Source organism: Panulirus ornatus, chromosome 48, assembly GCF_036320965.1.
Source record: "Panulirus ornatus isolate Po-2019 chromosome 48, ASM3632096v1, whole genome shotgun sequence".
NCBI lineage: Eukaryota > Metazoa > Arthropoda > Malacostraca > Decapoda > Palinuridae > Panulirus > Panulirus ornatus.
Window position 1 is genome coordinate 18584046 of NC_092271.1, and position 25716 is coordinate 18609761.

General features: G+C 45.4%; 1 protein-coding gene across 2 annotated transcripts; it reads right to left on the minus strand.

Annotated features, from left to right (window-relative positions):
- Positions 1–130: 130 nt before the first annotated feature.
- LOC139764178 (uncharacterized) lies at positions 131–16277 on the minus strand. 2 transcript variants are annotated; one of them, XM_071690736.1, is made up of 7 exons: positions 16086–16277; positions 7673–7811; positions 6624–6795; positions 6048–6278; positions 5255–5431; positions 4467–4640; positions 131–1361 (listed from the first exon to the last, which is right to left on the minus strand). In XM_071690736.1, the coding sequence occupies exons 2-7, from the start codon at positions 7804–7806 to the stop codon at positions 1338–1340; spliced, it is 912 nt and encodes a 303-aa protein (XP_071546837.1). In that variant the 5' UTR covers positions 7807–7811; positions 16086–16277; the 3' UTR covers positions 131–1337. The 2 variants fall into 2 exon arrangements, with proteins under 2 accessions (XP_071546837.1, XP_071546836.1); XM_071690735.1 differs by having other exon boundaries at positions 16054–16211.
- Between the last annotated feature and the right edge of the window lie 9439 nt (positions 16278–25716).

Genomic DNA, 25716 nt, shown 5'->3' on the forward strand with positions numbered 1-25716 from the left:
ACTACAGTGATACAGAGGATAAAATTCGCTGACATTTGTGAGGTGGTTGGTGGACCACAGTGCGCGGTGCTGGCGAACCAGCCCGTGATGGTTGTTGATGGAGACGATGTGGCCAAAGTAAACAAATAAGAATATTGTCATTGATTATATTTCTCAGATACGTTACTCAGCTAAGATAACACAATACAATTTTGCTCCTATCTATGCTGTGTGATTCATCTAATCTAGTTTTAGATAAGATTTAGTTGAGACAAGCAACACGAGTAGGATGAAGGAAGTTAGGAGGGAGATTACTTGAACTATATATATATACATATACACACTACTGGGTGTATTATGGAGCCTACAGCAGGGTCGTATCCAGGCTGAAGTGGGGGAGGGTGATCGCTCCCTCTTAAGCTATGGAATATACAATAAACTTCATGATAATGATGATCTACATATTCTGTACAGTTATTTCTAGCTGTTTCGGTGATGTGCACCAGTGATTAATGAAACAACCTCGTCATTTTCTTCTCCATCCTCGTACAATATTAATCTGTTTCATCGGGCATAATTCTCTTGTGTTGTCATTAGCTGCTTAATGTTATCAGATATCATGAATTTGCTTACAGTTCAAAAATGGTCACTGGTTCTGTACTAAACTTTCTCCTGTTTCATGAGAATTTGACTAATATCCAGTAATCAAACTTATTCACACAAGTCAATAGCCCTGAGTTCTCTGGTAAACTTACATTTCACTTTTGTATTTGTGTTTTGAATCATAATCTTGACTGGGTTACATAGAGTTCCATACACAGATATACAGACCACACAGACCCCAAGGTCCAAGCGAGGTGGTCCGACCTCACAAGTTCATGACTCAGCCGCCTTTCTCCCTCCCACCTGACCAGAGCCTGGATACGCGCCTTGCTTGAAGCCAGTGAGAAAACTAAACTTACTTATGAGGTGTAGTCAAGTCTGCTTCGTACTGATCATCGCGTCAGCCACATAGTTTTGAAGCTAACATGGTGAAAATCGGTACTATAAGTTGAGGGTTTGTAATGCAGTGATATCTCTCAGTGGACTTGCCATCTATCACGAAGTTGTTCCACGAACGTTCACTGTGAGAGTAAGTTGTTCCTTCCCAGCCACCAGGCGAGGCAAGTCAGCTACGTAAGGCTCTTCACGAGCAGCATTCTCTTACGATGAAAAGTAGCGACAGCGTAAATAACGTAGTGTGTGTGTGTGTGTGTGTGTGTGTGTGTGTGTCGTGCAGGGATATATAAGTGACGAGGGTCAGTCTGTTGTATAAGTGCCTAGGCTGAGTCCACTGATTCCACCTGTAGCCTTCACGTCTATAGAGCATCGTTGTTGTAATTCTGTAATAGTAAAAAAAAAAGAACAACAGTTATTAGAAATTAGTTTACGACATGAATGGTTGATGTAAATAGGTTCATATGAGAAGCAGAGGTTTATGGCTGATCTAACTATTGGAAAGACAGTGCGTAGTGATTATAATAAACTCCTGAAATCTGAATTGCTTGTTTGTGTGTCACGGAGAGAGAGAGAGAGAGAGAGAGAGAGAGAGAGAGAGAGAGAGAGAGAGAGAGAGAGAGAGAGAGAGAGAGAGAGAGAGAGAGAGAGAGAGAGAGATTCAAATTCGTGTTATCCCGTTTTCTTTCAACACTGTACGTTATACAACGTCCTAAACTAATGTAATCGCTACATGCACTTCATAGTTTAAGCTAGGTACTGGTTCACTGACCAGTCTTAGAGAGGAGACTGGGCATAGTTGAGCCGGTTGTGGGCAAGCTCCTTTTAAGGGATCTGACCCAGGGTCTATTAGGTTGGTGGGGTCACAGTGCTAACCACTGCATTATGGAGGATGTGTGTGTGTGTGTGTGTGTGTGTGTGTGTGTGTGTGTGTGTGTGTGTGTTTTGTCCTCAGTCTTAAGTAAATGAGTCTTTCTGTGCCTGTGGTCGTCAGTTGCCCAGACCATCCCTGCTGGGGACACTCAGCAAGTGTCTAAGAATGAAATCAATAATATGTCGTTTTCAGTCATAATTCTTCTGTCATGAGTGACTGACTACTATGTAGTCTCTCTCTCTCTCTCTCTCTCTCTCTCTCTCTCTCTCTCTCTCTCTCTCTCTCTCTCTCTCTCTCTCTCTCTCTCTCTCTCACACACACACACACATAAATATGGATAATGTTAAGGTCGTGATGAGAGCAGGGAATGACAGGACTTTGCATCGCACCACAAACCCCCCAGAGTTGTTCTGACGCACGGCGGGTGAAGAGCAACCCGAGGAAAGTGCCACGCGACGAGGGAGGGGCACAGTGAAGGCAAGGCCTAGATACGAACACCATCTGGCAGGGATATTAGCAGCAGGAATATGTATGTGAGGCGGGACTCAGGCGTCGACAATGAACTTAATCTGTCGCCTGAGCTCCACGTCAGGAACACTGTAAACGAGGGACACACTTTCCAGCCAGCGGATGCAGCGCACCGGCCTCCGCGAGGCGTGGGTGAGGAAAGAGATTCAGCAAACGATTTTGGCAGCGTATATTAAGCCAGATCCCCAGGACATACCTCCCCGCCACTGGTCTCTGAACTTAAAGAAGAACAAAGGACGAACGGAGAAGGTCCACAGGAGGGCAACAGTGTGTTGTAACTGAGTTACGGTGAAAGGAAATAAAGGATATGGATTTGTTAACGATAGAGGAGAGAAGGGTAGGGGAGTGACTTGATCACAACCTTCAAGTTTCTAAAACTAGTTTGACGCTGCTGACAATGAGCTGTTCCTTGAAATATGCAAAAAGAAGAACAACCAGAGGTCACGTGAAGGAAGACGCATCCCAGAGAAGATGCTGAGAGAGGTACTTTTCATGTCACTAGAGTACTGGAGGAATAGCATACATGAGACAGACAACTGTGAGAATAATGATTTGAAAAGATATCAAAGTTCCCCTACGGCTGAAGAACTCCCATTCCACACCGCACGAATAGGTAAATACAAAATACATAATTACAAACAGGTACTTAGAAATAGGTAGTTATACAGAAATAAGGATACCGAAGTACTTTTTAAGGACTTAAATGTTGGGCGACCTGAAAAGTACCAGCACGCAGTACAACACAGGACCAGAGCATGAAGATTCGTCCACAAACCATGACAGACTAAACATGATGCCTGAATGCGAGGTAAAATATATTTGACAACGAAAAAGGATTATGATGAACGATTCATTGAATATAAGCAGCCACTGGGATGAAAATGCGTGAGTGAGATATCAGAGATATTACACAACAGGGAGGCCACAAGAACAACTAGATAACTTAACCATAAAAGAACATCAGATCAAGTTTAACGTACACTTCACGAGCAGCATTCACAGTGAGTGTACGTGGTCTTGGAATTACCCTTTAACACCTGAAGAAGGTGTTTAAAGACCCTGTGATTGGTGGATGTAGTAGCTTGACGCTGTCGGTCGTAACGACCCTGGCAATTAATAGGTCTACATCGCAACCAGCCAACCAAACAACCGACTCCAGGGGCGGTCTGGTCTGTACCATGTATCCTTATCTTGTGCCGTGCTGAACGGTCAGGGCTTGGGCCTACCACAGGTGCGAATGGTCAGCCTATACCCTCCCTGTACGTGTTTACTGTTATTAGATGGTCCACTTTATATCCACTGCTCCCCTTCTGTGCAGCCACAAGAACCTCCAAGACACATATCCCTTATGTACCAATCACCATACAACAATATATGTATATACATATAGCCAGGCCCATAGCCTAGCGGTTAGCATTCTCGCCTCTTGCACAGGGGTCCTGGGTTCGATCCTGGCCGTTGGAGGTTTGTATGTTCTATGAAGGTGCGCGTTTATATGCACTATGTTCATATATATATATATATGTTCTTATTTTTCGGGTGAGGCTCCTCCACAGCAGGAGCTGCAAGTCCGGAACTGTCGACTATGACCGGAGCAACTTCGTCCTAGCCAGTGATGGTGCAGGCCTCGTCCGTACATAGCCAGGAAGGAAGATGGATCTATGGTGAGACTTGGCGCCTGTAAAACTATACATTGAACAAACGGTTCGCACATCATCTATACAGTCAGCTGGTGATCCCTTCTTGACCAAAGTAGATATAGGGGTATATGATTGTGTGGCTATCACACGATTTACAGGCTCTTCTATTTCACAAACACACTTACACACAGACACACAGGTCTATCTGTGGATATATATATATATATATATATATATATATATAATATATATATATATATATATATATATATATATATATATATATATATATATATATATATATATATATATATATATATATATATATATATAAAGGTTGTAATGCAAGATTAAGAAACGGTGCAACATAGTGCAAAACTCTCTTTCTCTACAACACACGAACAATAATGAACACAACTCACGTGTATACTCATCAGTGACGTCATTACCTGGGTGTAGCCAACGATGACGTCAGTGGTGCGACAGGAGGCCTGGGTGAGGAGGGTCCTGGCTTGTAGGGCGGCCTGGGCGCAGGTCAGGTGAGCCGCCTCCCCTGGGTAGCAGGGCGAGAGGCGGGTGAAGACGTACAGTTCGTCTGGACACAAACCCTTGTTACGCTTGGCCTGAGGAGACGGTGTTAGGACCCAAATTAGCCGCGGGAGAACGAGGAATTATCTTTCTGCAGAAGAACATAATGCTTCTGATATATACTCTAGAGACGACGACTAGAGCAACACCTAAACATCTATCCAATAACTTTTGGCAGATAGACTTCGAGAGCCATATAGAGACACGAGATGGGTGATGGTGGGCGTAGGAATCAAAGACATAAATAAAGTCTGTAGCAGAGGGTTGGTGTGGTAGGCAGAGCTGAGACTCTGACTGCGCGGAGAACCTACTGCTATGTCACTGTGGCCAAGATCGATATCAATATGATAGCACAAGATATCTGGGCATGATCGTGACCAGTGTGACAGCACAAGATAACTGAGCTTGATCGTGACCAGTGCAGGATATCTGGGCACGATTTCTCAGTAAGATTTACTGAAACATATGACTTATAAATCAAGATGCAGATCAGGCTTTTGGCCTCCATGACATAAGACGTGGCACAATTACCACAACACGACAGGAGGAGAGGATCTGTAGATAATGCCAGATCGAAGACTGACAACAGCAGGACTTCGATGTCTGTTAGTCTTAGGGGCTTAGCTACCAACCCTAGTACAGGACTTACCATAGACTTGACCATAGGGACGAGAGAGTACTTGAGGAAGGGCCATTCGCTGTAGCTTTCCACCCTCAAACCGTCGACGCCAGCCACCAGGTCTTTGGCCAGCTTGTGGAAGTCTTTGTGGCTCTTGAAGGGCGACTTCTTCTTCTCCTGCTGGAAGAACTCCTCGAGACTCCACACCTGGAGGAGGAGGATAGATGACTGTGGATCAGACGCTCTCTCAGTGTGTGACATTCAAGTAGTAAGTTACATAGTTATGCTCTGACCTTGTGTCTCAGGAGGAGTATATCATCATTATCATCAACTCTCATCATATATGAAGTTCTTATAGGGAAATTCTATGGAAAGTCTAGTCCTTCAAACCTGGTGTTTTCCACCATGAATCTACTCAGTCACCGAATTGAACTTACGAGATCTATGTGGTGTTATGTCATCTTTTTTTGCACGAGAGAGGAAAACTTTTTTTTTTTTTTTTTCGAAGATATCCATTTTCAAAAGAGATTATGTGAGAGTCACGGGCATACGCCCATGTGACCCGGGGACCCGCGGAGGGTTAGTTGTTGGAGAGGTGAGGGGGAGGAGGAGAGCAGGGGAGGCTAACGGAATCCCTGATGCAGTGGAGAGAGAGAGAGAGAGAGAGAGAGAGAGAGAGAGAGAGAGAGAGAGAGGGAGAGAGAGAGAGAGAGAGACCAGGGTGCCACATAGCGTCAATGTCAACCGTGGAACAGTTGCCGCTTGGCCCCGGCAGTGCCTGCGAGAAGCTACTGCTGGAGCCCTGGCCTCTGTGTGGGCGTACCTGGTTCCTCCAAGCGTTGGAGGCGTAGTAGATGGGCGTGGCGAGACCATAGTTGGGCCAGTCAGCGGGCTTCTTCTTCTTCAGCGTTGGGAGCTTGCTGGAGGAGGTGGTGTTGGTGAGGGCCTGGTAAGGCAGCGGCCACATGGGGAGGCCGTGGGTGTACCAGTGGTACTTGGTGGAGGTCAGGGCCTGGGCCTCGTTCACCACCCAGTAGGGGTCAGCCAACACGTCCTGGGGAACAACTGACGAAGGTTATTCTCGAACTGCTGCTTGTGTGTTGTTTACACTCGTGTTGCCCCCCTCTCACCTCGTGTATATGTGGAGCATTTCTTTACCCTTCCTTCCCCTTCCCTCCCCCACTCAGATGACGCCAAGTACCCATTCATCAACCAGCCAACAGAGAAGAGGATGAACAGTTGGGGTCAGCCGGCTGTGACCTGGCTGACCTGTCCGGGACTCGAACCCAGGCCTGTTAAATTGAAGAGATGCAAAGCTTAACACTGCAGTAAGGAGGTGTGTGTGTGTGTGTGTGTGTGTGTGTGTGTGTGTGTGTGTGTGTGTGACACCTGTACCCACCTTAGCATCGCCGGAGTGCCACTTGGCCACGTTGTCGAAGTGATCGCGGTGGAGGAGGAAGACAGCGAACTGCTTCAGTTTGTCGTCCAGGTCGACGTGGGGCGCAGCCTTGACGCACATGGCGCGCAGCACCGACTCCCGAACGGCAGTGTGCCGGGACGGGTCGGCAAACCTGCCGTCACACACAGGGCGGAGGAAGAGAGGAAGCTCCTTGAACGTGGGTTTTGTGAAACGACAAACACAAATATAAGACAGAGAGATACTCAAGCTTGCTCACCTATTCATATAAAGAAGTACACACACACACACACACACACGCAAATATATATATATATATATATATATATATATATATATATATATATATATATATATATATATATATATATATATACATATATTGACTTTCCATATTGAATCTGTTCATGGATTCAGAATTCATATAAACCTATCACTCCATCTATCTACCAGTTTATCAATTCATCAGTCTATAAATGTATCTGTTGATCGTCCTATGTCCACCAACAACCTCATCCAAACCCTTCTCAGCCCTGGGAATCCCATTCGTGCAAGCTCTAATACATAACCTCTTCGTCCAGCCTCAAGAGAATCCTCCGATCACATTCTGGGATTCGATTCCCTTCTCCCCGTCTCAACACCCAATCGTCTGACATCTCTTGTTCTAGAGATGATCTTATAGTGGTACATTAACGCCACTTCTCCAGCAGGTGCTGCCCTCTCACGCCTCACTGCCGAGGCTGTGGTATACACTCTCTCTTTCCCCCCAGCAGGCCCTTGTGCTCTCCTGAGTGGACCAGTACTTGTTGCTGAGCATAACAGAAAGACAGGAGCATCCCCCCCTTAGGAGAAGCACAATGTGAGACATCGTATCCCAGGTAAAGCCACTGGAGAACGGAGACACTCCACTTGGTATAAAACTCTTGTAAACGAAAGTAACCGCATCGTCAGAGGTCTAGAAGGAGCAAAACACTCTAGGAAAGGGTTATCAGTACTCTAGAACGAGGAGTGATCTCTATAAGTGACCTTACTTGATATCCTTGCAGTCCACGGCGGAGTTGAAGTTGTTGGCCAGCTCGACAGACGGGGTATGGACCAAGGCCCAGGCCATCTGCACCGAGGCCAGCCCTAACAGCAGGCTCACTCGCGCCAGCGACATCTCCATCAACACTGTTGGGGAAGGAGGGAGAGGAGTTGGAGATGGAGAGAGACAGCAGGGGGGTAACTCTTGGGAACGGCACGTGCATGCCGGGGGCATATGAATGAGACACGGGAAATACAGACCCAACAAACTACTTGCCCACACACATCACTCTACCAGTACCAATGCATCTTTACATTGCAGTTGTTTTCTGTTCCTCCATTTTACCTTCCTCTGTACCCTCCCAGCCACAAGGATGGTAGAGAACAGGGAATGATTAGGGCACATATGGTTACTAACATGTGCTAAATAAGCCAGGTTACGGGGCGAGGGGAGTGGAGACATCATAGTTCCAGGGGGAGGTGTTGGTGTGACAATGGTGGTGAAGTAAGATGGGGGTGGGAAGCGTCTGCGGTGAAGCGTTGGAGGGCGTCCTGTGTGGGGGACCTCGACCCTCCTGGCTGGGGTCACTTCGTCTTCTCCAGAGCTCATATCACTTGCCTGCCCCATCATCCACTGCAGCGTTGATGGTCTTGGTATAATGTATGCTTATGAGCCAAACCCAACATAAGGTATTGATTATATCCAGAAAATGGGATGACGACATACCATATGATCACGTCATAGATTAGAATCAAACCTACATATTAAGGAATAAGATAAATGATAATGAAACGGATCTGTCATTCAGGACAAGTATAAAAAAATCAAAGTCACTTGTGTCCTCTATTAAGTATTGCGGACTTTATCACCATGTGGATCTGTAAGACTGGAAGTGGGTCACATAATGTGATCTCTGTACCTCTGTCATGGATGATGATTATCTTACGTACCTATATCGTCAAAATAATGTCATGCCACAGATCTGACCTGGAATGAGGCATTATGAAAGCAATGACTGAGCAGTGAAATCATAGGGAGTATGAAGATTTTGTTATGATCTCCAAGTGAATATCTTCCACACGAATACCACAAAGAATATTCAGTAGTTCACGAAAGAGCACAATGCCCAGGTATGCGAGACCTGGTCTGTCTGTCTGTCTGTCTATCTGTTTTCATGCAGAGCCTCGTCCTAGGTCCTACACTCGGCATTAAGTTGGACAGGAACGTTCGGGGTCATCTTCGATGACTTAGTCCACCTCCCACGAGTGGGAGAGTGTGGTCGGGGGTCGACCGTGTCTTTGGTAGGATGCTGGGGCGCTCTTACCAGCGAGACACGGCCGTACATCAGCATATGGCGCCTGAGACCTGGACTCTGATGTGAGACTTACCCAAGGGCATGGACGTGCACGGGCACAGGGGCACGGAGCTGCACGTCAAGGGAGGGAGGGAAGTAGAGCACTTCTCCCTCTCCATGGTAGAGGCGGAATGGAAAGAGAAAATATAGAATTTTGGGCCCAGTAAGGGGAACATGACAGTCGCCCCCTGCTCTTGGTTCCAGCATGTGACATAGTCAGTCGAAACCAATCAATATTCAGATGGTGGCCAATTCTCTCTCTCTCTCTCTCTCTCTCTCTCTCTCTCTCTCTCTCTCTCTCTCTCTCTCTCTCTCTCTCTCTCTCTCTCTGAGCTGTGACAATATCCAGGAGGAGATTTGGATGAGAGGAATTGGGAAATTCAGAATGCGTTTTCTACAAACAGACAAAGAAATACACAGTTGACGGTTCGCTTGGAAGATGATAAGTTCATTAGATTTTGAGGTATGACAGTTTTAAACCACCATCATATCTCCTCATATATATATATATATATATATATATATATATATATATATATATATATATATATATATATATATATATATATATATATATATATATATATATATATATATATATATATATATATATATATATATGTATATATAGTCTCAAAAATTAGGTCAAAGGGCAGGCTATAATACTTAAAGGTCGTATCTTGGAGCTCAAGGGTTACACCGCCCTGCTCAAGGGTCACACGGCCCTGCTCAAGGGTCACACGGCCCTGCTCATCATCAAGATAGGGAGGCGGCGACTGTCTCCCCAGATGTCAATTACCGGGGTAAGGTGGAGCAGCTCACAGCATGACGCTGCGCCTCTAATTTCCAGCCAATAGTCTCGAGAGGTTTCAGGTAGCGCCTGGGAGTACTGTCACGTCACTGACACCACAGGTCTAGGCTGTGACGTCATGAATGTGATGTCACTGACAGCTCAGGTCCATAGTGACGTCATAAGCAAGTCACCGATAGGAGTACATATACGTAGCTGTAATTAGCAGTAGTTGTTGGAGCGGTGAAGATATAATAACTCCTGGCACTTGGTTGGGCACGAAGGATGGAATGAATTGGGTCGATGCGCTGTATGGGGGGCGACGCATTCTTTTCCAATACTTTGAAACCGATGTCACTGCAGGAACTCCACCAGCTGAAGGAAGGAAATTGAGTGCCACTTTTTACCATCTTGAGCAAGAATCATGTTCTCATCTATCACCTTCTTGAATGTGAATTATGCTTTTATCATTCTCCCTCGTGAAAATGAGTCATGTTCTTCTAAACGTCCATCATGAACATGCCATGTTATGTCCATCATGAACACGTCATTTTCTTATCTCCCACCGACATGAACATGTGTCATGTTCTCATCCCCATCACAAAAACTATTCATGTTCTTATGCATTTCCATCACGATCATGAATCATATTCCTATCTGTCGCTATCGTTAGCACGACGGGGACGCTAGTCTGTCGCAAGTCATGAATACCCGTCAAGAATACACCCGTCTGTCACCCGCATGACCGTGAGTACTCGTGCCCGTCTCCCGCATGAGGGAAAGATGAATCAGTGCCTCACAGACAGACAGTCATCATCATGATGAGTCCGCGCAACGTTGAGTGGTGTAGCCAGGCAGATGCTTAGGGGAAAAAAAAAGGGGGGCAATGATGGTAGCATAAGGAGCCACGAATCGACTGGTATCAGAGACCACGAATTGATTGGTTTCAGGGGTTACGAATCGACTGAGATCATGGGCTACGAATACGACTAGTCTCAGGAGCCACGAATAAAACTGGTTTCAGGGGCCACGAATAAAACTGGTTTCAGGGGCCACGAATAAAATTGGTTTCAGGGGCCACGAATACGACTGGTCTCAGGGGCCACGAATACGACTAGTTTCGGGAACCACGAATACGACTAGTTTCAGGAACCACGAATACGACTAGTTTCAGGAACCACGAATACGACTGGTTTCAGGAACCACGAATAAAACTGGTTTCAGGGGCCACGAATACGACTGGTTTCAGGGGCCACGAATACGACTGGTTTCAGGTGCCACGAATACGACTGGTTTCAGGGGCCACGAATACGACTGGTCTCAGGGGCCACGAATACGACTGGTTTCAGGAACCACGAATACGACTGGTTTCAGAGGCCACGAATACGACTAGTTTCAGGAACCACGAATACGACTGGTTTCAGGAACCACGAATACGACTAGTTTCAGGAACCACGAATACGACTGGTTTCAGGAACCACGAATACGACTAGTTTCAGGAACCACGAATCTAGTATTGTGCAGGCCAGGGCTGTTGTCATGGACCACAAGAAGCCTTCATGAAATGCACCCTTCGCCAGCAGGGGTCCTACACTCACCCCCCCCCCCCCCCATCCTCCGCCCGATACTGTTAATGGCCTCTAAACAATGACAAGAACTTCTGCAAGGAGTTAGGGCGTAATTCAATGCTCCCTCTTCGAAGCGGAAGCAAAATTAGAATTCGGCAATAATTTGCATAAGAAAGGATAAGTGGGGAGGGTTGGGGGCGGGGGGAAAGTGAGGTGCTTGGTGTGGTAGAGGAGTGTGTGTGTGTGTGTGTGTGTGTGTGTGTGTGCGTGCGTGCGTGCGTGCGTGCGTGCGTGTGTGTGTGTGTGTGTGTGTGTGTGTGTGTGTGTGTGTCAATTCTTGTCTATATGCAACACATATACTGACATCGTTAATTATAATTCAGTTAACACAATAAACTAATACATATACAGTGTGTCTTGCTCGGGGATCTGATATCCGTGACTGGTCTACTCATATCACCGTACCACCAAGTAAGCCTTCACTTCGCTTAATCCTCTAAGATGACTGAATGACCCTTGAGTGCAACGGTACGATCCTTGAACACGACGGTGCGATCCCTTAAGACAACGGGACGATCCTTGAACACGACGGTGCGACCCCTTAAGACAACGGGACGATCCTTGAACACGACGGTGCGACCCCTTAAGACAACGGGACGATCCTTGAACACGACGGTGCGACCCCTTAAGACAACGGGACGATCCTTGAACACGACGGTGCGACCCCTTAAGACAACGGGACGATCCTTGAACACGACGGGACGACCCCTTAAGACAAGGGTACGAACCTTGAACACGACGGTGCGACCCCTTAAGACAACGGGACGATCCTTGAACACGACGGTGCGACCCCTTAACACAACGGGACGATCCTTGAACACGACGGTGCGACCCTTCTAATACAACGATGCGATCCTTGTACACGATCGTACCGTCATACCGTTGCCTCGCACCGCTTCCTATCAAAACACATCACGATAAAAGGAAAATAGCTCTCGAGACAACGGGAAGGAAACATCCACAGCAAATGGATCAGGAAGGAGCGTCCAGCTGGGCCAACGTGTTTAGACATCTTGAAATCATCTCTCGGACATGTCCAGAGTTTGGGTGTGGAGAGTTTTGTCAGCTGGGGAGTGAGAGGATCTTGTGTTGTGTTGCCCAGGCTATTCATGCACGTGCTCGCTGGGCTGGCCTCGTTTTATTGAGGACAATTGCAATGAACAGTGTTCACAGCTGTGTCAATAACACGAGACGTACAAGTGTGTTGTTCGTTCAGTTTATATTACGTCAATTGAGAGAAAAATCCTCTTTTGGTGTCTTTGAGAGGACCCGTTCAGGAGACAGAACAGGGGAAGATAATCCAAGTGGATGTATGTATCGAGAGTAAAATGGAGTCCTGTGTCAATTCGTTATCGTAAACGTATGAAGGTGCTCTCTTTGTAGTCATCCTGTGAATTCATGATAGAGAATCTATTGAAATAGATATATCATGGATGCTTTCACTCATTTCCTTCATCGCCCAAGGAATCTTTCCAAAGCTGTAAGTTTACAACTTTCTGCATATCGCTTTCGTATCCCATACCCCAGAGCACTTTGCCTCGGGAAAAACAATAACCACTTCTATTTGCAGACATCCCCAAGCCTGTTCCCTGACGAGAAACATGCTCCTTTAACACAACCAGGAATCCAATCCTGTGTTGAATATTTCTAATCCTAATCATATCCCCTCCATAACTGCTAAGCGATTACTTATTTTCACATAAAATGCGACTGAAATATATATATATATATATATATATATATATATATATATATATATATATATATATATATATATATATATATATATATATATATATATATATATATATATTACGTTGAATGGAGAGTCATTCATCAGTTCTCTAATTCACTTGAAACGCAACTCAACATCTCACAGACTCTAAGTGTAAACACTTCTTGCTCCTTTATCTGTTCATAGTTACCACAGGATCCCACTTCCGGAGGCTCCTGCAGCCCCAGGGATGAGTCACTTCCACTAGCAAGGGAGTGCTGGACTCTTCTGGTGGAGTAAGAGGTACTCTGAGGGCGCAGGAGGAATCCGGTAAGATCCTTTATAACTCTTATGGTATGTTATTTACCCAACGTTTCCTCTCTAACTTTTCTGTCGGATCATTTGAACCTGTCCTTAAGACCCACGACTGTCGTATTTATCAATCCTTATGACCCCTGACTGTCGCTTTTACTTATCCTTAAAACGCACGACTGTCGTGTTTATCTCTGAGGGGATTGAGGTTATTGCTCACATGAATTAGTGTGTGGGAGGTGGGCAGTGCGTGCATCCCTAACCTTGATACCGTGCAAACCTATGACCTGAGTCCTCTTAAGGCGTGTGAGGTCGAAGTGTCAAGCCAGCTCAAGGGTCGTCCTAGTCGTCCTCGAGGGTAGTACTGTCGTCCGCCCAAAGGTCTTCACTTCCTCCCTCCTTCACTATAGCACGAACTCCCCTTCGTTCCATCGAGCCAATGGACGAGAACAAACACACATCAATTACGAAACGTATTCACAAGAGTTTGATGAACTGAATCTGCATATTGATACATCTACATACACTCCACGACCTCCCCTTTTTTCCCCTAAGGGGTGACGTCTAACACAATGTTTAACAGCAGGGTCAGGAAGTCTCTGTGTATATAAAATGCTTAAGAAATGTTCTCCACGGTGAACCAGGAAGTGAGCCTGGGCGGCTGGCTGCTCTGGCCTCACGGGATGATATGGTTTGCCATTGTTGTTTAAGAAAGGAACCGGAGAGGTACACCAGAACACGAAAACTGCATTGAACACGATAAAGAATGGGAACTTCGGTTCCAACCCTGCGATGTTACCCATCTCGGCATATCTAATCCTTTGTTGGACTCAGGATTCGAATCAAAACACTGAAAAATATATGATTCACAATAGAGAAGATACTGAAGAAATCAAGAGGAAGAGAAAACGAGGTGGAGAAAATGCGTATACATCCCGTGACCTATCATCTTGAGGAAGAATTATCCATAAAATATGGGTTTCTTTCGTCATCAGTATTCCAGTACGTTGAAGATATCTTCCAGGTGATGATGCGAACGTACGCGATGATGACAAACCCTACTTGAGAGGGACGATCACAGCGACCAGAGATGACAAATTACCGATCTTGTCTATTTCCATGACCTCTTAGAGCGAGGGTTCCACTACCCTCCCTCAGTGTTGTGGGTTATGCTCACAAAGTCAGTAGGACCGATGCACGTGGCCAGACGACCTTGGAGGAGAGAGGAGTGAACTGGATCCCTCTTGAGCGACCCGTAGATATATTTCCGTGACAAGTGGACTGGTGTGTCCACGCGGCAAGCTGATGCGATGTGTCTGCGTCATGGCAACCGATTTATCAAGTTTACATGGCAACGTATTTGATACCCATTGCCACAGTAACACACACACACACACACACAGATATATATATATATATATATATATATATATATATATATATATATATATATATATATATATATATATATATATATATATATATATATACTTCACCCTTCTCATGACAGATGAGATCCAAAATCTGTAAGATTCTTAATAAAAGAATAGAAATATTCTCTTTAGTTTTGACGTCACACGAAAAAGAGGCAATGAAAAGGTGAAGGGTAGTGCGAAATGTATCTAAAAACCACGGGAAGTAGATATGGATACTTATCCCAAATACGGAGATGATAGAAAGATAATAAATGCTCTGAGAGAGAAAGAATTATTAACGTTAATCTTTCTAAATATGACCGACATCATTACTGCTTCGCATACTTCAGTTACAGACACTTCACTCTTTGGAGTTAACACTCACAGGTATGAGTCCATTTTCAGTGCCCCTACATGCAAGAGAAGGCCCCCCTTTGGTATATGAGTCTACAAATCGCTTCTGATAAAAGGAGAGATGATTCACCTGTCCTTGAACAGGAAGGAGAAGGGGACTTCCCCTCCTTCCCACCTTCTTCCTGGATAGAAAGACATGGAGGAATCATCATCTGTCCGAACGAGAGCAAAGTACAAGGTCCCGAGCATCTGTCCTCCGGAGGTGAGTCACTCCTTCGGTCGAGATTAAGGACACTTGGAGGAGGGAGTATAATGTTATGATGCTGCTAGGCAGGCAGGCGGGCGGGAGGGACTCGCGATGCCCTGGTCAGAGATCAACGTAGCCCCTTTATGTACAAATTTCTATTCATCTGTCTGTGATCAGTCCAGGACTGATGTCTATGAAAGCGTTCTGGTGTTACCCACGACCTTTCTAGAGGATCCCACGTCCCTAGGCAACGCCACCTGCCTCCACTATCAGGGAAATCTAGACTCGTCAGGAGTGAGACGTTCTTTCTTGACACATTACTCCCCCCCCAGTGATTCAGCCTCGCCAGAGGGTAACTACTTACTCGTGGTGTAAACTCATGCAGGCAGAGTCCGGTAACATCTTAGTTCGTGGAAATACATTAGGAAAGCACCAAGTATCATCTGACACGAAGAGAACGCATTTCTAACTTATCCCAAAAAAAGGCGTTCACTTAGATACACAGACATAGATAGGCTAACAATTTCTGATAAAGCGATTCTGGTCGAGACCACTTGTCAGCAAGTGTACTCACTTGTCCCCAGAGATGTCCCAAGATGTGCTCACCGTGCAGGGTCTGGCTGTGGAGTGCGTGGCGGCCGCGGGGTGCGTTCCCTCGAGCAGGGTCGCCCCTAGCAGGTGCGGTGTAAGATAACAAGATTGCGTCACACCCAGCCTGCAAGATGTCTTGGTTATGCCTTCCATGAACTGCGGTATGACGGCAGGATGCGGGCGGGGTCTCCTGTCGTCAACGGCGTGGGACTGACTGTTGTGGTGTGTGGGTGTATGTTTGTCACCACTCACTTGTACAGTTCTGGGAGAGAGTTCTACGCTCGTGGGGGCGCGCCGCCCCTCACTCCTTGACCATTCTTTTGGGGAAGCGTCCCTCCTCCCCCTCATCCCTTCAGCATTCGGTATCCGTCAAAATGTTTAGATTTCTGTGACACAGACCAACTCTCACAGTTTCATCTCCCAGTAATTGTATTCATCCTCTACTCTTAATGCTATGAGAGAGCCCCTCGAAATCTTGCTCTAAAATGACGTGCTATGGCCTCGCTTTCCTTGATATCTGTACTTTGTAGGCTTGCTCACTGTGGACATCATCAAAAGCGTTGGGATAGAAAAAGGTTGTGATCAATTCACCCCTCGTTCTTCTGTCTTCCGTGATGGACAAATCCGTGGCTTGTAACTCCTGGCTGCAAGTCTTCCCTCATGGTTTTCGTTCCAATCTTTGTTTACTCTCGTCTAGATCATCTACGACCGATCATGGTGCCTCCTTCAGTTCGGTGACCATCAAACTTGAGAGACGAATTCTGACTATGGTCTAATGTATGATGTATACAGACTGCCGAATATATTTCTTGAAGTATATTACTCAAATGATATTCTGATATTTACCAGCAGATATTCTGTGTATTATTCTTCCAAGGTTGGGGGACCTTGACAACAGGTTCGGTACAATATGTTGGGTAGTTCCACCCTCACTCACAAATCGCACCCTCATTCGCAAACCCCTTCCTCACTCACAAGCCCTTCCCTCATTCACAAGCCCTTCCCTCACTCACAAGCCCTTCCCTCACTCACAAGCCCTTCCCTCTCTCACAAGCCCTTCCCTCACTCACAAACCCTTCCCTCACTCACAAGCCCTTCCCTCACTCACAAATCCCACCCTAATTCACGAACTACCCCCTACCCCCCCTTCATTCACAAGACCCCCCCCCCCCCCCCCACACACACACACACACACACACACACACACACACATACGTCATCTGGAGCAAGACGAGCCAAACGGATGTATCAATTAAGCGACATCAACACCGCGCGCAGTTCCTTCACCCAGCACCCCAGCCACCATCATCAGCAACAACAGCTGCCGGCGCCGCTGCGCAGTTCTCAAGCATGCGCACGCGCACGAACACAAATAGGTCATGTATGAAAATACACACACACACACACACACACACACACACACACACACACACACACACACACACACACACAAGGGCCTCCGTGGTGTAGTGGTTAGCATGACTGCCCAAGAGTCAGCAAGGGCCAGCTTGGGGTCGGACCCGCATGGGTTCGAATCCTCGACGCAGCAGTCGGCCCACATCCAACCCAGGTGTTGATCCTCCCATCGGGGTTCGTCGATAAAATGGGTACGTGGCTTGGGCCCGTGCGTGTACGTGCTCACTCTTTAGATAGAATTCAGAGGACTGATATTGCTCATACATTTCTTAGACTAGTATTGCTCACTCGTTAGTTAATATAATGAATAATGATATTGTTCATTCTTCTAGGACGAATATTACTCATTCTTTTTTCAACTAATATTGCTCACTCTTTAATTAATATCAGAGGATTACTATGGCTTCTTCTTTTCTAGACTGATACTGCTCACTCTTTCTTACGGAGAGAGGTACTTAGACAGACGAGCGATACTCCTCAATGTCTTGAAGGGAAAGAGAGGTGTTGGGAAGTGGGGGGTGTTGCCAGGGGGGGTTGGAGCAATACAAGCCACTGACGGCCACCGGAAAAAAAAAAAGGAAAGATTCAAGGGGAGAATCCGTTGCTCTCATAATCGGCACAGATTTCCATGTCCGTCGTGTTCCTGTTGAATCGAGGCAGAGAGAGAGAGAGAGAGAGAGAAAGAGAGAGAGAGAGAGAGAGAGAGAGAGAGAGAGAGAGAGAGAGAGAGAGAGAGAGAGAGAGAGAGAGAGAGAGAGAGAGAGAGAGAGAGAGAGAGAGAGAGAGGAGTTTGCCTCCCATCACCAGAGCAGCGGGATGGTTATGCCCGGCGATAATGGCTAACATCTCACGCTAATTCAAGGGAAGTGTGTCTCTCTTCTATTATTCTAGCGATCATTTTTTTTTCTCCCCTCAACCCATACAGAAGGAATGAAAAACGTGCTACGTATATATATATATATATATATATATATATATATATATATATATATATATATATATATATATATATATATATATATATATATATATATATATTCCTATGAGTCCACGGGGAAAATGAAACACGAAAAGTTCCCAAGTGCACTTTCGTGTAATAATCATATTATCAGGGGAGACACAAGAGAGAAATATAACAGTTAGTTGATATACATCGAAGAGACGAAGCTTGATCACGCGCAAAATTGTGATCCTTTCCGACATATATATATATATATATATATATATATATATATATATATATATATATATATATACCATTTTTTTTCCCTCTTCGTTTTCTTTTCACGATGTCTTTTCATGAGGCTTTTGTTCCTTGGAGAGAAATGATGAGAGGGAACTATAGTTGAATGTGAGCCGCCAGACGCGAGTGTGGTGGGAGGGAGCGGGTGTGGGAAAGAGGAGGTGTGGGGAGGGGGTGTAGCCAGGTGGAACGGGTGTGTGGGTTCGGGAGGAGGCAGGGGGTGTAGCCAGAGGAGGACAGGTGTGTGTAAGTGTATGTGTGTGTGTGTGTGTGTGTGTGTGTGTGTGTGTGGGAGAGAAGGGAGAGAGGGTGGGACGGGTGGGTGTTGGGGGGAGAGGAGGTGTAGAAGAAGGAAAGAGGGTGTAGCCAAGTGGGACGGATGAGAGGGAGAGGACAATGGTCTGTCCCAGTCACATCTCAACCATCGCAAGACGATGACTTCCCTGAGCTTAGGTACTGGACACTCCTGACGCAGTGAGTCCTAGTGTGGGACGCCCTGCGGCGGCCAGGCCTCCTCCACCCCCTGGCTCAGTCTCCTCCATACATCAGGGACAGGGCAGCCAAGACGCCCTCTGTACGTTAGTCTCCTGCCCCTATTCCTCTTGCCCCTCAACGCTGCTCAAATGTACAGAGCTTGAGACAGGCCGTGCGCGCCCCATCGACGAATCCCCGTCAGAATTTTGGCCGGATTTGACCGCCAAGCGCAGCGCGATTCGCGTGCAGCCTTCTCCTGGCGGCGACCTCCTGCGTTATGTCGGTATGAGAATTTCACGTGAGTTTTCACGATTAATCCAAGACAAAATGAAACGTCTTCTGGGCAATGGCAGCGAGACGAGAAGAAGAAAACGGGTGGAATGTTGATGGATATTTAGTGATACCTGGCAAATCCAGTGAGCCAATCAGGTGACGGCAGTCATCGGGCGATTCCTGTTGTTGGACTTGATGATCCTCGTTCGCTACGCTACACAAAGAAACTCTGAGAGCGTAACATATCTCGGTAGTTAGCGAAGATTTCTCTTGCTCTTCCGCAAAGGATATTAGTCCAATGCCTCATCATGAAGGAGTCATTAGATTTTTTCTTTTCCGGAGGTAATTAGGGAAACGGTTCCACATTAGGGACGGGTGACGTATGTCAGTAATTACCCTAACAACATTTTTTTCTGATATTCTTTAGAGTTCCGTCCAACCTAAGTCTTGGTCATCCAAGGTATATATATATATATATATATATATATATATATATATATATATATATATATATATATATATATATATATATATATATATATATATATATATATATATATATATATATATATATATATATATTCTTTTGAGTCCACGGGGAAAATGAAACACGATAAGTTCCCAAGTTCAATTTCGTGTAATAATCACATCATCAGGGGAGACACATAAGAGAAATATAACAGTCAGTTGATATACAACGAAGAGACGAAGCTAGGACGTCCTGGCTTCGTTTCTTCGATGTATATCAACTGACTGTTATGTTTCTCTCTTGTGTCTCCCCTGATGATGTGATTATTACACGGAAGTGCACTTGGGAACTTATCGTGTTTCATTTTCCCCGTGGACCCATAGGAATATCTTGATCACGCGCAAAATTGTGATCCTTTCTAATATATATATATATATATATATATATATATATATATATATATATATATATATATATATATATATATATATATATATATATATATATATATATATATATATATATGTATATATATATATATCCTAATGAACGAACCACTTTCTCTATCACACATACTAACCATTCCCACCCCTGTCCTCCACACAAACCAACCACTCCAAGTGAAAATACCTTAGTGCACCTCTTTCTCCGTTTTCTCTCATGCTCCAGTAACCCGGGTCATTACAGGCCTTCACGTCTTATTTCCTCGAGGTGAGGTTGACCTTCAGCGCTGCGTGGAACCTCTTCCTCAGAGGCCGGATCAAACACGAATGCCCCTAATTGACTGCACCTTGAGGGTCGGCGAGCGCCACAACACTATGGCTCCTTGCGGCCGCCCTGTTGCTATATGGCTGCCGTGCCCTTTGATACCGTCCTGTGTTGCTAAGTGTTGCTGCTGAGTCTTCTGGCCACGCCTGTATTACTGAGCAACCATCCCCTTGTGTTGCTGAGTGGCCGTCTCTCCTCTAGTGTTGTAATATATATATATATATATATATATATATATATATATATATATATATATATATATATATATATATATATATATATATATATATATAGTTCCCTGGGGATAGGGGAGAAAGAATACTTCCCACGTATTCCCTGCGTGTCGTAGAAGGCGACTAAAAGGGGAGGGAGCGGGAGGCTGGAAATCCTCCCCTCTCACTTTTTTTTTTAATTTTCCAAAAGAGGGAACAGAGAAGGGGCCCAGGTGAGGATATTCCCTCAAGGGCCCAGTCCTCTGTTCTCAACGCTACCTCGCTAATGCGGGAAATGGCGAATAGTATGAAAGAAAGAAAATATATATATATATATATATATATATATATATATATATATATATATATATATATATATATATATATATATATATATATATATATATATGAGAAGGTTATATAACAGGAGACCTGATGGTCCATGGCGAGGTTATCTGCCAGAGGACTGTACATGGAAGAGACAGATATCAACAGAAGTGATTGGTCGACAACGAGGTTATCTGCTGGAGGAGGTGAGTCATGTTCTCACATACTGATACCATTGTTTGGTGGAGACACGGTAGTAAAGCAGACGGTACCTTCCAACCCACCCTAGTCCGGCCACCATAAGGGAACATCCGGTACCTTACAACGTAGAGAATGGGGTAACCCTATGTCAAAGATCGCTCAAAGTACCAAGTGAGTCTAAGGGACACGGAGCGGTTAAGCAGCAACAAGCAGTGTGTTAAGTAGCAGGGGGAGAGGAAGGACAACAAACATAGGCAGGTAGCACGGAGCACAGGTAACTCGCTCCCTTTACCACCCCCAGGGGAACAGTTCACATGTGAAATACTGTCCAATCGGCAGGCGGGCGTGGGGCCGGGAACATTGTGGAGTGAAGTGATCATGTGATTATATCTCCACCAGCCTCTTGTTTACGGCCCCGCAGCCTCCGCCGCCGCTGCCTCTGGTCCTGTTGTTCAGGTGGCCCGGGCGGAGAAGAGAGGGTGGTCTGAAGTGGCCTGGGCCACAGTGTTCGGGAGTGTGGGCCGCCAAGACGGTCTGGAATGGCTCGGGCCATAAGAGCTCTGAAGTCTGGGCCACTCATATATATATATATATATATATATATATATATATATATATATATATATATATTTTTTTTTTTTTTTTTTTCATACTATCCGCCATTTCCCGCGACAGCGAGGTAGCGTTAAGAACAGAGGACTGGGCCTTTGAGGAAATATCCTCACCTGGCCCTCTTCTCTGTTCCTTCTTTTGGAAAATCAAAAAAAAAGAAAAAAAAAAAAAAAAAAAAAAACGAGAGGGGAGGATTTCCAGCCCCCCGCTCCCTTCCCTTTTAGTCGCCTTCTACGACACGCAGGGAATACGTGGGAAGTATTCTTTCTCCCCTATCCCCAGGGATAAAATATATATATATATATATATATATATATATATATATATATATATATATATATATATATATATATATATATATATATATATATATATATATATCTGGGGATAGGGGATTAAGAATACTTCCCACGTATTCCCTGCGTGTCGTAGAAGGCGACTAAAAGGGGAGGGAGCGGGGGGCTGGAAATCCTCCCCTCTCGTTTTTTTTTTAATTTTCCAAAAGAAGGAACAGAGAATTGGGCCAGGTGAGGGTATTCCCTCAAAGGCCCAGTCCTCTGTTCTTAATGCTACCTCGCTAACGCGGGAAATGGCGAATAGTTTAAAAGAAAAAAAAAAAATATATATATATATATATATATATATATATATATATATATATAAATTGTTTATATGAACCAGATTTCCATGATTTTTCAACGTCCTTTCATCTCTAACCATGCACTGGCCTCTTGTGCTTCTGTCCCTCCCTCGCCACCAACTCAGGTACAGACCGTTTTAAACCTGAAGGAGGAAGGTTGTGCGGACGCTGCCGGACCACTCAAGGAAACGAGGAGTGGAGGTTCGAGTGGAGTGTTGGTGACGATTGTAAGGGGGGGTCGGGGGAACAGCCCCTTGGGTTAGCACTGCTCATATGACCACCAGGAGCGGGAGGGTGGTATCATGGTGAGAGTAAATATGCCTGAACACACAAGATAGATATTGCTGATATGGGAGGAATAATGATGATAAAGATCCGGGATAACAGGGAAAGAGGAGATGAGAGAGAGAGAGGAAAAAATAGGAGAGGGATAATGTGATAATTACAGGAGCGGAGAAGCATTAAGAGGGAAGCAGACTAATTCAAAGGGGAGGAGGAAGAGGAGGAGGGAGATTTGCCTAATATATGGGAGGAAATTTTGAACGTAGAACGAATGGAGGTGAGTAGGGTATACGGGACTCACGCTTGGGAGGGCGACTGTGTTGGCAGAACACTGTGCGGGTGATAACGAAGTAGACAGGCGTGTCGTGAAGATGGTCGACGGTATATTGGTCTGTCATCATGGAACTACAGTAGTGATGGGCTGGAGGCTTATGTGTGTGTGACGGAGAGAGGATATTGTTGTTCGTAATCGATGAAAAGAACCGAAGCGATCTTTGATGTGAGTGAGTGTGTGTGTGTGTGTGTGTGTGTGTGTGTGTGTGTGTGTGTGTGTGTGTGTGTGTGTGTGTGTGTGTGTGTGTGTGTGTGCTTACTTTCAAGCCTTCTCTCTCAGCTTCTATACAGTGACCCGAGACGGAGAGGAACCGGTCTATCTGAAACCACAAAGAAAAAAGAAACTCACCTCAGGCACACACACACACACACACACACACACACACACACACACACACACACACACACACACACACACACACTAATTCAGCCACACTGGAACTATCAGATCTTTAATGCTTCAGTGTATTCCAAACTTCATACAGTTATATAAAGTTTTCAACACCACACCATCCTTGACATAAGTCTTATTGAGATATATCATCAGTGTCACTGAGGAGGGTCGGGTGCAAAGGGCTAATAAAGGGGATGGTGACACCAGCTCACACGGGGCCTCATAACGTGACAACAACGCAAGCCATCCAGCTCGGCATGTCTGGCACCTACACATATTGTGAGGAGGAGGGGCCTTGCGGGCCCATAAGGCTCTCCCTCAGGGGCAGGATGGCCACACGACTGGACCTTATGGGTCGGATGCCCATGGAACTGGCTCTCAGGAATAGGATGGCCAAAGGACTAAGGGCATGACAGCCACAGATCTGGTTTCCAAAGGGTAGGATGGCCACAGAATTGGTTTTCATGGGCAGGATGGCCACACGACTGGTCCTCAGGGGCAGGATGACCACAGCTATGGGGATAGGATGGCCACACACTGGTCCTCAGGGGTAGGACGACCACAGGAATGGGGACAGGATGGTCACAAGACTGTGTACAGGATGGCCACAGGACTTGGAGGTAGGATGCGTGCGGGTCAGTAGCAGGACTGAGGGCAGGCTTTATGTAGGTCGGGGGACGGGATAGCCAACAGTGACTAAGGAAAGGCTTTGTCAGCGTCACACAGTAGAGCACAAGGGAGGCGCCTCGTAACCCAAGACGGGGAGAGGTAAGTCAAATGAAAGCTAACGCGTCTTCCTTAAGGTAAGGGGAGAGACTCTGCAGGGGAGGAGTTAGGAACGTAAGGATGTCTTCATGTGGGGGGAAGATGGGAACCTAGCGGAGGTTGAATCAGTATGAGAGACAATGTGTCAGTATGAGAGACTATGTGCATTGCGCACTTCCTCGAAGGTGTTCGTTTTATTCAGTGGGTGAAGTTCTCATGAACTGCTGTGCATAATAGGTACTGCAATGAGCATTTACGACATTTACAAGCCACTGGATCTGCAACTCTAACTTCACTAAACTTGTGTAAAGTACGTATTAAACTGTACTCTGCCTTTGGAGAGTGGTTAGATATTCTAGAACGAGACTTTCACTGTCTTAGTATCATTTGAATGTCCACCTCTCCACTACATAAGGCATTCAACCTTACGTTGTTGCATGCAGATCTTAGAGTGTGAGAAAATACTAATAGAAGCTTCATTGACATGATATATATATATATATATATATATATATATATATATATATATATATATATATATATATATATATATATATATATATATATATATATATATCAAACTTATTTTGAAAGATATACAAACAAGAGAGTGGGTTTGGCATTTCATGCACATGACAGGTCATATTGTGGCCCTGGGCATACAGTCCCCACACGTACAGTGGTTCTGATGGACGTCCCTTCCCCTGGCACCATCCCGCTTGGCACTGCCTTGCTGGCACCCCAACCCTCACTGCCACCTAGCTTATTGTTGTCACATCAAACGCTTCAGGGGGACTGGATGCTCCCTTATCCTTCGGCAACACTCACGAACACACCCGTCTTATCTCTGACTTACCTCCACAGGGGAACATGCAGTTGGCTATAATAGACGGAGAACTCCCACTAGCTCACTCATAAAGCAACAGGAAGTAGTGAGAGGCTGGGAGATGCAAGGTACACCTCTTTTGACAAGTCCTTAGTCTTAAGATGGCTACAGACACCAGTCGTGTCCATTCACTGACATAAAAAAAACATTCACTGCAGTCGGATACAGCCTCAGTCTATTAGCAATGAACTAAGTAAGAAAACAGATACCAGGCGAAATGTTCATGTTAAGATTTAGGATCCTGAAATAACGACAGGGGAAGACAATCTGTTTGCTAGCGAGTGCGTTAACTCCAAAGAGGGTAGTGTGGGATCCTAATTTGATATACTTTGTTCCACAATAATCCTACTG